The 14,144-nt window shown below is 32.7% G+C and overlaps 1 protein-coding gene across 1 annotated transcript in view; it reads right to left on the minus strand.

The window, feature by feature from the left end:
* Window positions 1–14,144, minus strand: part of LOC122271277 (putative inorganic phosphate cotransporter) — a gene marked incomplete in the record, with an annotated part of 32,147 nt that overhangs the window by 15,587 nt on the left and 2,416 nt on the right. The window contains 6 exon segments of the mRNA XM_071181633.1: window positions 3,454–3,603; window positions 8,294–8,453; window positions 8,850–8,932; window positions 9,348–9,478; window positions 11,931–12,114; window positions 13,805–14,047. Of these exon segments, the coding sequence (XP_071037734.1) occupies window positions 3,454–3,603; window positions 8,294–8,453; window positions 8,850–8,932; window positions 9,348–9,478; window positions 11,931–12,114; window positions 13,805–14,047 (951 nt within the window).

Raw genomic sequence — 14,144 nt, forward strand, 5'->3', positions numbered from 1 at the left:
TTAAGAAATATTTTTTATGTACAGATATTTTGACTGGTATTTGTTTTTATTCGGCATCGCCATTTTTTTCGCATGTTCTTAGCTGCAAAATTTTTGTAACTACAAATCATTGAAGACGACTATTTTACAAGTGATTCATAAGAAGGCGGCCATCAGTTTCATCCATCTAGATTTGGCTTTATTTCGCTATTCTGGCGCACACGCTTAAAATTTTAATGCGGCAGTCGATCTTGAGCTGATAGGAGGGTAGTTAATCGAAGGCAGGTGGTGTGAGATAATTATGGGGTTAAACCCAGGTAGGAACTTCCGAGGATGGATAGAGCTGTACCCGCTGACTCTGAAATTACATTTAGGCTGCGTCTGCCACCGCTTGCTGACTCTGACCTTTCACATAGGCCGCGAAAAACAGCTGACTGACAGCGCATAACATGATATAGAACTATAAAATTTACACTCTTTCATGGAACTGCAGAAAATTTATTCAAAATTTATTTAATTATTGCGATTCTTGGTTTAATAAATTCATTTTGGCGATTTTTATCCACCAGTATTTTTAAACAATTCGTAAGGTTATATAATTTACCACTTTTGACAATTTTGTTATGATAAACTATCTAAAAAAATAGCAAAATCCGTCTCATGTTCGCAAATTTAGTTTGTAGTTATTTATCGTGGCCAGATGGGCAAGTGATGTAAAATTAGCGTGGCGTTCAATGTGTTAATGGCCGAGGACGACAAGAAAAACATAGGTTTCTGTTTTGCTATTCTAAGCATTTCTGCGTTACAAACATCGGCGTGTTAATAAATACTTGAAGTTTTTCTTATTACTTTTGTTGCAGCTCCATATTTCAGATTCATTGAGTAGGACAGATTTTACAGAAGTATGAAAAATATTTAATTTACGTTGTATTTGTTATGTTTTTGTTTTTCCAGAATTTATTGAGAGAAAAAAAGACATGTGTATAACTTAGGCTCCAGCCTTTGTTTAATTTATTTAATCTATCTTCATCGGTTCCTCTTTTGTTGTTAATTATACACTTCCAAGATACGTAAAGCTAATTAGTCAGTGCAGAAGATATTTTAGATGACGAAATCAGACACAAAAACGCGCTTTCTCTGAATAAACATAGCTTTTTTTCCGATGGTTTATGATTTCTGGCCATCAAAATATAAGGGGGTAGCCACAATCTGGGAAATGTGGTTCCGATAGACTGGCCAGAAAAGCGGTCTAAAGCGTACCTTAATGTTAATTTTAATCGTTGCGTATTTCTCTTTATCTCGAGAACTTTTTAAGCGAATTAAGCAGTTTTTGCACACTATAAAAAATCGTTTGTGCAAAGATAATTCTATGCAAACAATAATTTTTAATAATAATTTATTATATTATTTAATTATGGTCGAAAGATTTTGAATTACAAGGTATAAATTTTTTTTAATTTTAAAGATCGTATTTTTAACTGGCAAAAAACAAAATGTGTGGAAATCGGTCGAATAGTTTCTGTTAAATTTCAATTTTCAAAAGTTGTATATTTAAAATTCGATTTGTCAGGAACTATTCGATTCAGAACTATACTTTGAATAACTTTTCATATGCAAAGATGAAAATGATCATTCTTTTAAGTTCTGAGGAAAGTTTTATAAAAGTTCAATTTGTTTTAAAAATTACTGCGTTACAGAAAGGCACAGTTAAACATGCTACAAAAATTAAAAAAAAAGCGGCATTACTTCTGTTTATATTAAATGGATATTTCATTCTGCAGTTTGCAGGGTTCCCGAGGGACTTGTAAATTTTAAAAATTGCTTGCGAGAATTAAACAAATGTCGATAATTTAATTTCTGTGTAACCACCACTAAATACTGTTTTCCAAAGTATGTATGAAAATTCCAGCTTCATTTCCAATTAATGACAAAATGGTATGCTAAAATAAGAAATATCTTCTAGCTATAACCTTAATTTACTACCACTGCTAAAATTTCAAGGACTGCGGGAACCTTGAGCTTAGTATCTTTGTTTTGAAAAAAAGCTACGACTTGACATTAAATCCATATTTATATATTCATATCATTATTATGGTATGGTTTTCTTTCTTTTATGCAACATGCATTTTAATAATGAAATAACTATAATATTTTCATATAATTTGATAAAAAAAGCATTATGAGCAAAGATATTAAAGATTAATGCAAAAATACAAGGTGACAACAGCAAAAAAGCGCCATGTCAGCATTTTTACTAAATGTGTCATTACTATACTTATATCAAAAAATTATCCTTTATAATTTATTTAAAAATTAAATTTTTTTTTGTAAAAGTGGTAGTAAAATCAACTCTCTTGTTTTATTATAATTGCCGTAGCCTCCAAAAGTTAGGGCAAAATATATTTATTCATCATATCATTATCATCAAGTTCGAAAATGATCTTTTGAGTCTCATTTGATACAGAATAAATGCTTATATTTGGATCTGAAATCAATGCAAAATGCTCTTTGAAGGTTTAAAGTTGTAAATAACAGTACGAAATATGAAATATCCACCTGGTCCAGGAGTCGGCAACCTGCGGCTCTTTTAATGTAAAGTTGCGGTAAAGTAAAAAAAAAATCAATCATTTATTATCAAAACTTAAAAATGAGAAAATATATATTTTTAAGTACCTAATCTCTATTTCTAATTAAGTATTTCATCTTGACTGCGTGCAAGGTCAGGTTCAAATCGGAGGTGGGTCTGTCATGTTTTCGGGGTATTTTTCTTATTCTGAATTGGGCTATCTTACTGAGGTGGCCACTAACATGTTTATTTGAACATTCTGGATGATCAGGTGTTGTCTTTCAGTCAACATCTTCGTGAAGAGTATGCTGTCAATGTCCCTATTTTTAAAGATGCAAATGCAAAGCTCATCGGGCTGGATGAATATGTGGCTGGTTTCATGAACACTCAGACACTCAATTATATCTCGACTGGCCTGCAAAATCACCTGACTTGAACTCCATTGAAAATTTGTGGGACATGTTGGAAAAACGGGTAAAACGCCGAAATCAGCATCCTCGCAAATTTGGTGGATTTGCGCTATCAAATCCCCAGCGAGTGGCTTAAACCGGATTCGACGTGCCTGCAAAACCTTGTGGACTCACTTCTTAACCGAATCCAGGCGGTTATCAAATCCAGAGGCGGCGTTACATGTTATTAAATGATGTTTTTCACGACTTCTCTAAGGGTGACTAGTTTTTTGTCCGGTGTGCTTATAAAGTAATTTATCTCAATAATATCAACAAATAATATATTCTTTCAACAAACGTTACAAGATGTTAAGTACTTTGCCTCAATAATGTCACTAAATAATATATTTCATCAACAAACATTGTAAGGCGTAAAGCAATTTGGCTTTAACAGTATTAATAAATGATAATTTAGTTACGATAATTAGTTTTATAGGAAGTTGCAAGATGTAATTTTACCTCAACTATATCGAAGAACAACACATTGGCCATATATGTTGGTAGTTGTGTCAGTAACGTATAAAAACCCCAGTTGTTGCAGAAATGTGCAAACAGAAGCGCCCAGAAAGGAACGGATGTCAATATTGATTTCCAGGGAATTTCAACTGCCTGCAAAATCAAAAATTTACTTTAAATTTTCGGTAGAGGAACATTAAGTAAGGTGGAGATTATTACACTGATATGAATTGTAAATTTTTTAAGATAAATAGAAAAATTTAAATGCATAAAGTTTAGGGAACACATTAAACAATTCCATAACAATCTCATAAATTTTAGTTTTTAGTTGATTTTGAAGAAACTGTTGTGCTTTCATTTCAGTCAACATTCTACCGAAGGAATAAAGAATCACTAACGATTTCAGAAATTTATTAGAGGTACACAGAAATGCATTGTTTGTCAAAGTTTACTATAGAAACCAGAACATTTTGTTTCCCCCCATTAAATTTCAAAAGTTTGGTGGTTCTGACAAATAAAAACTATAAAACAATATTTCCTGTTGTATGCCTCACCATTCTGAAATACTTGTACGGGAATTTGTAAGAGTTTGTCCTCAGAATTCATAATATTGTAGCTGCAGAACATCGTTTTAAAGTTTTTCTCAGTTAACAGCTTGAAACTTAACACGCATGGGCTTGAAAAGAAGGCAGGAACCAGGAAAAATATGAAGTATTTATTCAGCAGAAATAAATTATAATCAGTGATACGTATGCGGACGATATTAACCACTTCCCACTTTTGACCGAACACCGTTCGGGTACTTGAAAAGGGGCCTTCCCTATTTTGCCCGAGCGACTGATGATTTGCGTGCGACTGCAATGATTTACCCGAATTTTTTCTTTCTTTAGTTTACAATGTTTCTAACAGATGGCTCTGGTAGTTCATTAGAGGTATGATTGCGAAAGGCTTTGGCGCTTTTCTGTTACGGAGGAAAATACGTGAATTTTGTTTTCAGTAGCTTAGTAGAAAAGTCAACTTTAAGTCAAAATGCAATTGTTTTTGCTCTAAATAAAAATTATTTCATAAAATCAATAATTGTAATAGTTTTGACTCTTGATTTGAGTTTATATAATCGATTTTAACAGAAATTTGTTTCTCAAAAATAAGCTTATTTTTTGACCCAATTTGCCAGAAAAAAGACGCTGTTAATGACATTTATCAGTAATCAGCCAGTTCTTAAAAATCACGAATAATAGCAAAAGCTCACACACCAACAGTAATGACAGCTTATGTCCTTTGAACAACGTAAGCCAGTGTCAGTTTTATGTTTCAGTAAGAAAAGACACATAATGAGAGTTCCTATAAACAATCATGGGTCAACATGAAATATGACTCATCTAAGTTGCTAACAAGTCAGATAATAGCAGTTCTCGTTGGCAGTCACAATGAGGAACATGGTTGTTCTAGAATGTAGATCATAGTTCTACTTCATTTTAGACATTCATCAATCTATCAATTATTTTCACTGCTAAGTGATGATGTACAATGTATACAATAACATACCTGTCAACTCTTCCGGATTTTCCGGAAGATTTTGCTTTCATATTTAAAGTGGTAGTAAATATATACTATTTTTTTCTTTTATAAACTTAATTTTTAAATGATTTTGATCACCACTATTCTAACAAAAATTAAGCACATATATTAATATGCGTTACTATCACAGGTGTCAATATAAGTTTGCTTATATATAACGTATTTGTTTGCTTAAAATTGAAGTTTTAATTCCATTTTAATACCACTGGGAAAAATGATAATGGAAGGGATTAAAAGTTGGCAGATATGCAATAACGTATCGCTGGTTCAAAACTAAAACGACACTTCAGCATTCACTTCTCATTGAAATAACATGAGAAGTGAGTGCAGAAGTGTCGTTGTAGTTTTGAACCAGTGATATGCTCTTGTAGTTATTATTATAATACTAGTGGGCTGTGCCCCCCTGCTCGCTAACGCTCGCCAACCCCCGAAAATTGCTACGCAATTTTATATGGTTTGCTTCGCAAACCAAGCTCGCTTCGCTCGCTACTAACTTGAGTACTTTGCAAATGCACAAAATTCTAAGAATTCAAAACAATCATTCAAATCCATATAACAACTTTTTTTAAAAAAAAAAATTACATCTTTTTAGTAAATACTAAGTCATTAAAATAAATTTGAATTCAAATAAATGACATGTAATTCGTTAAACCTATTAGAAATGTGCTATAGTATAAAATCTTAAGATAAAATTTCTAAAACTGATATCTCTTTAAAAAGGTTAAAATTTTGGCTATAATTAAGTCTATTAAAAATTTAAATAAGAGAAATTGCAATGGAAAAACCCTGCATAAACAAAACATTGAATTTCGGAAGAAATCTCGTTTGGTGAGAATGCTCTCTCTTGTCAAAAAATACAAAATAAACTGACCTCAAATAAAACTCCAAGGACTTCGAATCAAATAATTAAGGAAACTACTATCACGTTTAATATAAAAGGAAGATTTATTAACTAAACAATAAAATTACAGCATCGCAGTTCCAAAAAACAAATCTCACACTCACTCAAAAAAACAATTTACCTTCTAATTAGTCACCATAGCAACCACAAAACTCTTCTCGTTACCATCTATAAACTTATATATAATAAATAAATTATTTAGCAAAAAATACGATGCGCATAAGCACATAATATTTTACACTCTGGTTATTTCAGTTTCCGTTTTTAGAAGCGCTATATGTTGAGCCACCCAATCCAGATTTGGCATGTGACATTTTTAGCGGCAATTATTGGTTGGTTTTCTAGCGTTGCCATTCGGGGAGTTGTAATGAGGCTTTTTTTTATCGCCGTGTAAGAGAAATATATATATAGATTTTGTAATCATGAAAAACCTGCTTTTAAAGATTTAGGGTTGAAAAGCTCTAATAACTGCATTTTTCACCAACTTTGATTCATCATAAAGCTAAAAAGTCTCTTTGCCCCATGGAAACGAGTGAATGTCAATTACTAGACAGAAGTATATCAATAATATAGCAAAACAAAACTTTAGAGGTGTAGTAGCTTTCTTTAGTTAAATAACTTCAAACATATTTACTTTTAACTTAAGAAATGACCCTGAACAACCTTGAAATTTTCTGCAGAGGAATTATTTAAAGGATCTAAAGCTTACACAGTATTTATTTTCTGAGGGCTATTTTAACATAAAAAAAAATCGGACTAAAACAGAAAAAATACAACTACCAAAATTTAGCTTTTTTTGTCGAATTAAAACTAAACTAAACTCAGTGGCTCGACAGCCCATACTGGGCCAAGGCCTACTGTGCCAACGCCTCCTATAACTGAAAGCCTCCACACAGCTTTTTGTAAGTAGTCCGATCACAGCACTATGAAGGTAAATCAATTAGTTAAAGAGCCATTTAATATGAAATCTATTAAAAATTTGAAAGTGGTAGCAAATATATGTCTAAAAATTTGTTTAATTTATAAATATAATTGGTTTGTTTTATTTACTTGTCTACCACTACAGATTCAATTCTCAAATATATGTGACAGATTTCTCTCAAGTACTTTTAAAACTGAATTTGGGTTCATGCGCACAAGTGGATCGCTTTCTATATAATCTGCTCAGACTACCTATAAGAAACCGTGTGGAGGCTTTAGGATGTAGGAGGTGATGACTGTGCCCATCTCAGTTTTCTTGACTTTGGGATCTGGGGTGCAGGAGCAGATGTTCCGGTTAGGTGGTCAGCCGAACGCGAAACCCCCAGTGCTTAGTTCCCAAGCAAGATTGGTACTCATTTATCGACCCACTGAAGGGATGAAAGGCTGAGTCAACCTTGCCCGGCTCGAAGATGAAACCCAGGACCTGTGGCACAGGAGCGCAAAGCGCTACCACTCAGAAACCGGGTGTCTTTTGTCTAATTCAGAACAGGAAATTTGTATTGAAAATTTTAGTCAGGCAGAACCTTAGCAAGTGCGACATTAGACTGTAATTTTAGTGAAACGACTTTAGCTCCTTGCTGTTTGAAGAATCCTCTTCTTCTTTAGTTATGCTAGCTGGCCATCTGGGCCGCAAAGCTGCCCCTATCCCATCCATCATGATTTATTTATCATTGTGTGAGTCTTTGTGGTCAGTAGGCAGTGTGGTAGCTACGAGGTTGATAAAAAGAGTCCCAGTGTTTTGATTTTATTGGACACCTGCTTAAAAGAGTAGTGATTGCTAAATGTTTAAACTCAATTAGTTTTACATTTCTAGTGGTTTGTAACATTTGTTGAATTAGTGTTGCCAACCCGGCTACACTGTTCCGGAAAGGGTTAAACCATCACCTCCTAGAGGAACGAAGGCCTCAGCACGGATCAATTTAGTAGTTCGACGTGACGAACATAAACTGCGCAGTCGATTAAAAAGAAGAAAGATGCCACTACGTTTGGGCTGCCAAGTTGCGTAGCGGTGGAAAATACGAAAGATGTCATTACGTTTGGACTACTAAAGGATCAAATTTCTTGTTTATGGTAACCCGTGCTAAGGCCTTCTCTTTTCTAGGAGGTATTGGTTAAACACGTATCTTATTTGAAAAAAAAATTAAGTTAAAACGTTCTTTCACTAATACAGCTACTCAATGGCATTTATAGAAATCTGACATACAGTGGGTAAGAATGATTAGAAGGTGAGTGATTTAAAATTAAGTAAGTCTATTTTCGATTCGTCTTAATATTCAGTGAAACAACGCTTTGCTGTCCACCCTTTGGGAGTTAAGGTACACGAAATTTTTTTTACAGAGTAAGAAAGAAACGCCAGTTTTTATTCGTATAAGAATATTTTACCGCAGTATCTGCTTTGTGTTCTACTTTCTCAGTTATGTAATCTAATTCTTCTTGTGTAATATGGGGATGCTCATTTGGAGATTCATACACAAGAAAAATCCATACGATGAACCAGACAACCACCGACAAACCTGGAATAAAAGGGAAAAAAAATGAAATTCTGAAATGATCCCACAATCAATTTCAATATCTTACGATTAAAACTAATAGCTGTGCGGAAATGTTTTTAAAATTATGCGTCAAGGTTGAGGCAATTTTTTAAAAAAATTATGTGGACAGGTTGTGGACGAACAAGAAAAACACCTAAACCCCCCCAAAAAAAAACACTTTTCATTTTTTTTTAATAAAAATTTTTTATAAGAGTAAATATTTTATCTATGTTTCCTTAAATCAGGACTGATATTTATCTTGAAACGATAAAAAACATCGTAATTTCTGCTTGCTTCTGCTAAAAAATGTTTTGTGACGTGAACAACATAGCAGTTTTTTTCCAACATGGGGCTTGACTTGATTTGATCTGGTAATTGGCGAAGTACCCGTCTGCAGAAACGGGCACCTGACTTCTAAATCAGTAATTTGCTCTAGGGCAACTGGGACTAAATAGCATTGATATTTGGAGAAAAATGAGGCAGTTGGTGGCTGAAATAGCATGCTGTGGTGCACAGTTTAAGTAATGATTTATAAGTAAAGATATAATAAGAAATAAAATATATAAAAAGCTTTATAAATATCAAATAATGNGTTTGATTTACAAAATAATTTTAAGAACTATTGCGTATATTCATCCTAAATTGATGATTCTTACATTATGTTGTATCGAAAAAATAACTTTAATGAGTCTTACGCTTATTTTATCCCGCAGTAATTATAAATTTCAGAGCTACTGAATAAAAAAAAATTATAGCGACAACTTTACATAAAGTAGTGTAGAAGAACATTCTTGATGCAGTGAAAACAACACTTTGCTGTCCACCTTTTGGGCGTTAAGGTGCACGAAATTTTTTTTACAGAGTGAGAAAAAAAGGCAGTTTTTATTGGTATAAGAATGTTTTACCGCAGTATCTGCTTTGTGTTCTACTTTCTCAGTTATGTAATCTAATTCTTCTTGTGTAATATGGGGATGTTCATTCGGAGATTCATAAACAAGAAAAATCCATACGATGAACCAGACAACCACCGACAAACCTGTAATAAAAGGAAAAAAAATGAAATCCTGAAATAATCCCACAATCAATTTAAATATTTTACGATTAAAACTAATAGTTACGCGGAAATGATTTCTAAAATTATGTGGATGACCTAGAAAAACATCTAAAACAGAAAAAAACAAACAATTTTCATTTTCTTTTAATAAAATTTTTTTTTATAAGAGTAAGTATTTTATCTATGTTTCCCTAAATCAGGACTGATACTTATCTGGAAACGATAAAATAAACATCTTCAGTTTTACTTTATTGTGATGTGAACAACATAGTAGGTTCTTCGCAGTACTTGAACACAAACATGCCTTGCATGGATACAGTACCTCCTATCTGAGCGAACGCCTACTATAACTGAAAGCCTTCACACGGTTTTCTGCAGGTAGTCCGATCGGAACACAATGAAGGTAAACAACTTTAATCCCTTGGGGACGGGTGATTCAGAAAAGCATTCGTACAAAATCAGAATCAGGTTGTAATTAAATAAAAAACGGTAACTTAAATGTAGTCGTTGCTAATTTGACAGATTTACTTTGCTTTTACTTTAATTATTGTTAGTTTAATCATACATATAATCAATGTTAATTCAAAGTATAATTAAATACTTTTATTTTGAACTAAAGTAATGATGAATTAAATAAATCAAACAAGTATAACTCGGCCCACAAATTAACTGCTAAAGAAATACTTTACTTTGAATACCAGTTTTATCTTTTTTCTCTGATTGATACGGTTTTATGCTGTCACGTATTTCGGACAGTCGGCGCGAAATGGTTAAGAAAGAAGCTTTTAGTACAAAATCTAGTAAAAATAAGATAGTGGTAGCTAATATATAACTAATTTTTTTAAAAAGTTTTTGAATATGATTGATTTGTCTTATTTACAGATTCAATTTTCAAATATATATGATAAATTTCTCTCATTTACTTTTAAAATAGAATTCGGATTCATGCGCACAAGCGGTTCACTTTTTAAATAGTCTGAGCAGACTACTTATAAAAAAACCGTGTGGAGGCTTTCTGATGTAGGAGGTGGTGTCTCAGCTGAATTAAAATTTACGAAATAACAAAATTGTATTTAAATTTACGTTCATTTAATTTTTAAAAATATTTAACAATATTAAATTCAAATAATTGGTGAGAGCTAATTAAAATAGGATCCCTAGAAGTACAATCAAGGATTGCATTGAATTAATATTTAAATAAAAGTTAAAAATAAAATATTGAAAAAAAATACAAGAAAGATCATTAAACATTAAAATTTAAAACAAAATTAAATTTGAAACACCCATACCTGCCAACTTTCACTCTTTCCGAGAATGGACTTTCCAAGTGGTAGTAAAACAATGAACGAAAAACAATCTTACTCAAAAATATAATTGTATTTGACTACGTTGAATATTGCGTTGGTATTGCTTTCGTATTGGTTATTATGCTTTTATATATTTATTATAATTATTTATATGTAGTGGTGGTCAAACTCATTTATAATTATCATTGCAATTCAAAAAGTTAATTGGAACAACATGAGTCTCGCTACCACTTTAAATATGAAAATAAAACCTTCCGGGAAAACCGGAAGAGTTGGCAGCTATGCCATTCGATATAGTGAAAAGCGAGATGCCTAAGCAGAGCCAGTGAAGAAAAATCAAAACACAAAGCATAAACAGCTGTGCAAATTAAAATTGATCAGAGGATTCTTCGCAGCAATTATCTATCAATAATGCATCTTTTGCTCATTAATAAGAAGTGGTAGATTTGGTGAGTTTATTTATTCTTCCGATGAAGATATTTGACAAATATGTTTTTACGATAGATTTCTACTTTTTGTTTATAAGTTTGGTATTTCCTTGTCAGCCCACTGCTGGATATTGATGTTAACTCTTTTAAGTCTAAGGAGTATTCTTGCGTCCTGATAAAGATTTTATGAAAACTCTGTTTATTTTAAAATTTTTAGCCATTGTTCTCTCCCTCTAATAGTTATCTTTCGCAGAAAACTCAAATGTTGGAGGGTATGCAATTATTTAGTGGTAGTTGGCTATTATTAGTCATATGAATAGAATCAGAATTGAGATGAGAAAATAGAATTTCGATGCGGCAAAATAGAGTTATTTGAATAAAAACATAATTTTTAGGGGAAATAGAATTTCAACATAGCTATATGATTAAAAACAAAAATTTAAGAAAAACTTCAATTTCAAAGTAAGAAAATAAAGTCATATAATTAGAAATAGAATATCAATATGGGAACATTGAGTGATTAGAACAGAAATTTGTTGGAAGATAGATATCCAATATGGGGATACGGAGCCCTATGATTACAAGCATAATTTCGAGGGAATATAGAATTTCACAAATAGGAAGCTTGGTGGTATAGTAAAATATCTTCGGTAACTATTCGAAAGGAAATTTACCAGGAAATTATGAAAGGAAATTTACCAGATATATAAAATACAGCAGGCCATCCACCAAGGAAACCACTTTTCATTAAAGGTCCAGAAAGTGTATAAGTTGCTACAGTTGCAAATGCAATACCGTTGTAAATAAAGGCATTTACTCTGCTACGTTCAATGTTTGGTATCCAGTTTGTTACTAAACAGTGTATGTTGGGATAAGTAATACCCTGAAAAATGAAATGCTAAATTCATAACAAATACATGAAAGTAGGGTTCAACATTTCCAATCTTATCAGTTTTTATTAGAATTATATGACAATGCGAGTAAATTGCTCGTGTTGTCATATAATTCTATGACAATACGACAATATTATATGACAATACGAGTAAATAAACTGTCGTAATTATTTTTAAGCAATTAGATTCTTATAGAGACGGAAGTTTGAGTTAGGTAGGTACTTCATTTACGTCGCACTAGAGCTGAATAATAGGTAATTTGCGGCTGTCAGGGAAAGAAGATATTCCATCACAATTTTGATCCTCTGCAGAGGAGGTGGCTCTTCCACTTTAGTAGGACGACCCACGCGTGAAATAGAGTACTTTACGGTAGAACAGTTTAACGAGGACCGATACCGCATACCCTTGGTCTCTATACGGACTGATCAAAGTGGTCACCCACCCTAATACTAATCGCAACCAGTGATGCTTGATTTCGGTGTTCAAGTGGGGACTGTGTCTTTACGATCAGTCCATTGCGGGATTACTGAAATTCTAAAAGCTTCGTTAAAAGTATGAGGATCTCGTATTTTAAATTTGGTTTTTAACTACATCATAACATCCTTTTATTTTACACAGATTTCAAATTAAGAGTTTAAGAAAATGAACATGCATATCAAATTATGCACGTTTGATAAAATGGCCACGGTTCCAAATAAGTGTTTAAGAAAGGTGTCATAGCGTGTTTGAAAAAATGAGCGTTGAAGCCGACCCATTCTAGGAAAAAACAGAAATTTTACAACTGATATTTTGATGTAATTTTAAAACTTTTTGAAATTAAGTCTACATTTATTTTAAAGGGATATATTTTAAAATAAAAGAAGAGTTCACTAATGAAGTAATTCTAATAGTATACATAACTTATTTGAGAAATTTAATTGTAAGATAAAGTGATGTCCACAAACGTGACAGCCATTCACAGAGACTTAATTTTTGTTTTTAGTTGTTAATGAAGGATTTAATATCTCTAGCTATTGTTCTCCAATGCAAAAAACGTGTTTCACGAAGAGAGAAAATGATTTTCCCTACGAGATAAAATATGTTTCACCAGGAGACAAAATGTTTTCCACCACGAGATAAAATGTGTTTCACGAAGAGACAAAATGTTTCTCATCAGGAGATAAAATATGTTTCACCAAGATACAAAATGTTTCTCATCAGGAGATAAAATATGTTTCACCAAGATACAAAATGTTTTTCACTACGAGATAAAATGTGCTTCGCGAAGAGACAAAATGTTTCTCATTAGGAGATAAAATATGTTTCACCAAGAGACAAAATGTTTTCCACGACGAGATAAAATGTGTTTCACGAAGAGACAAATAGTTTTTCCCTACCAGATAAAATATGTTTCACCAAGAGACAAAATGCTTTTCACTACGGGAAAAAATATGTTTCATCGAGAGACAAAATGTTTTCCACTACGAGATAAAATGTATTTCGCGATGAGACAAATTGCTTTTCATTACGAGGTAAAATATGTTTCTCCAAGAGAGTAAAATGTTTAGCAATACGAGATAAACTGTGTTTCACCAAGAGGCAAAATGTTTTCCACTACGAGATAAAATGTGATTCACCAAGAGGAAAAAAGTTTTTTCACTGAGAGATAAAACGTATTAAGAGTCTTTTTAAAAATCTTACCGCTCCCAATCCTTCTATAGCTTTACTTGCAATCAGAGCTCCAACATGCCAACGGGCGCACACTGGTGCCAAAAGAGACATGACACCTGAAAGGAGTCCACCAAAGGCAAGAATCCATTTCGATGCATGTAACTTTGATCCCAAAATGGTAAATGGTATTGGAGTAAACACTGAGCCGATTTGGAAGGCACCCAGAAGATTTCCTTGCAGTGGACGACTCCAATTAAATTCTCCTCCATGTAACTGAAATTAACAAGAGTCAGAAATTAGTTTATCAGATTCATGGATACCGAGCTATGATAGAATTACCCTATGCTGACGAACGATAAGGATATATATA

The sequence above is a fragment of the Parasteatoda tepidariorum genome, chromosome 6 (assembly GCF_043381705.1).
Source record: "Parasteatoda tepidariorum isolate YZ-2023 chromosome 6, CAS_Ptep_4.0, whole genome shotgun sequence".
Taxonomy (NCBI): Eukaryota; Metazoa; Arthropoda; class Arachnida; order Araneae; family Theridiidae; genus Parasteatoda; species Parasteatoda tepidariorum.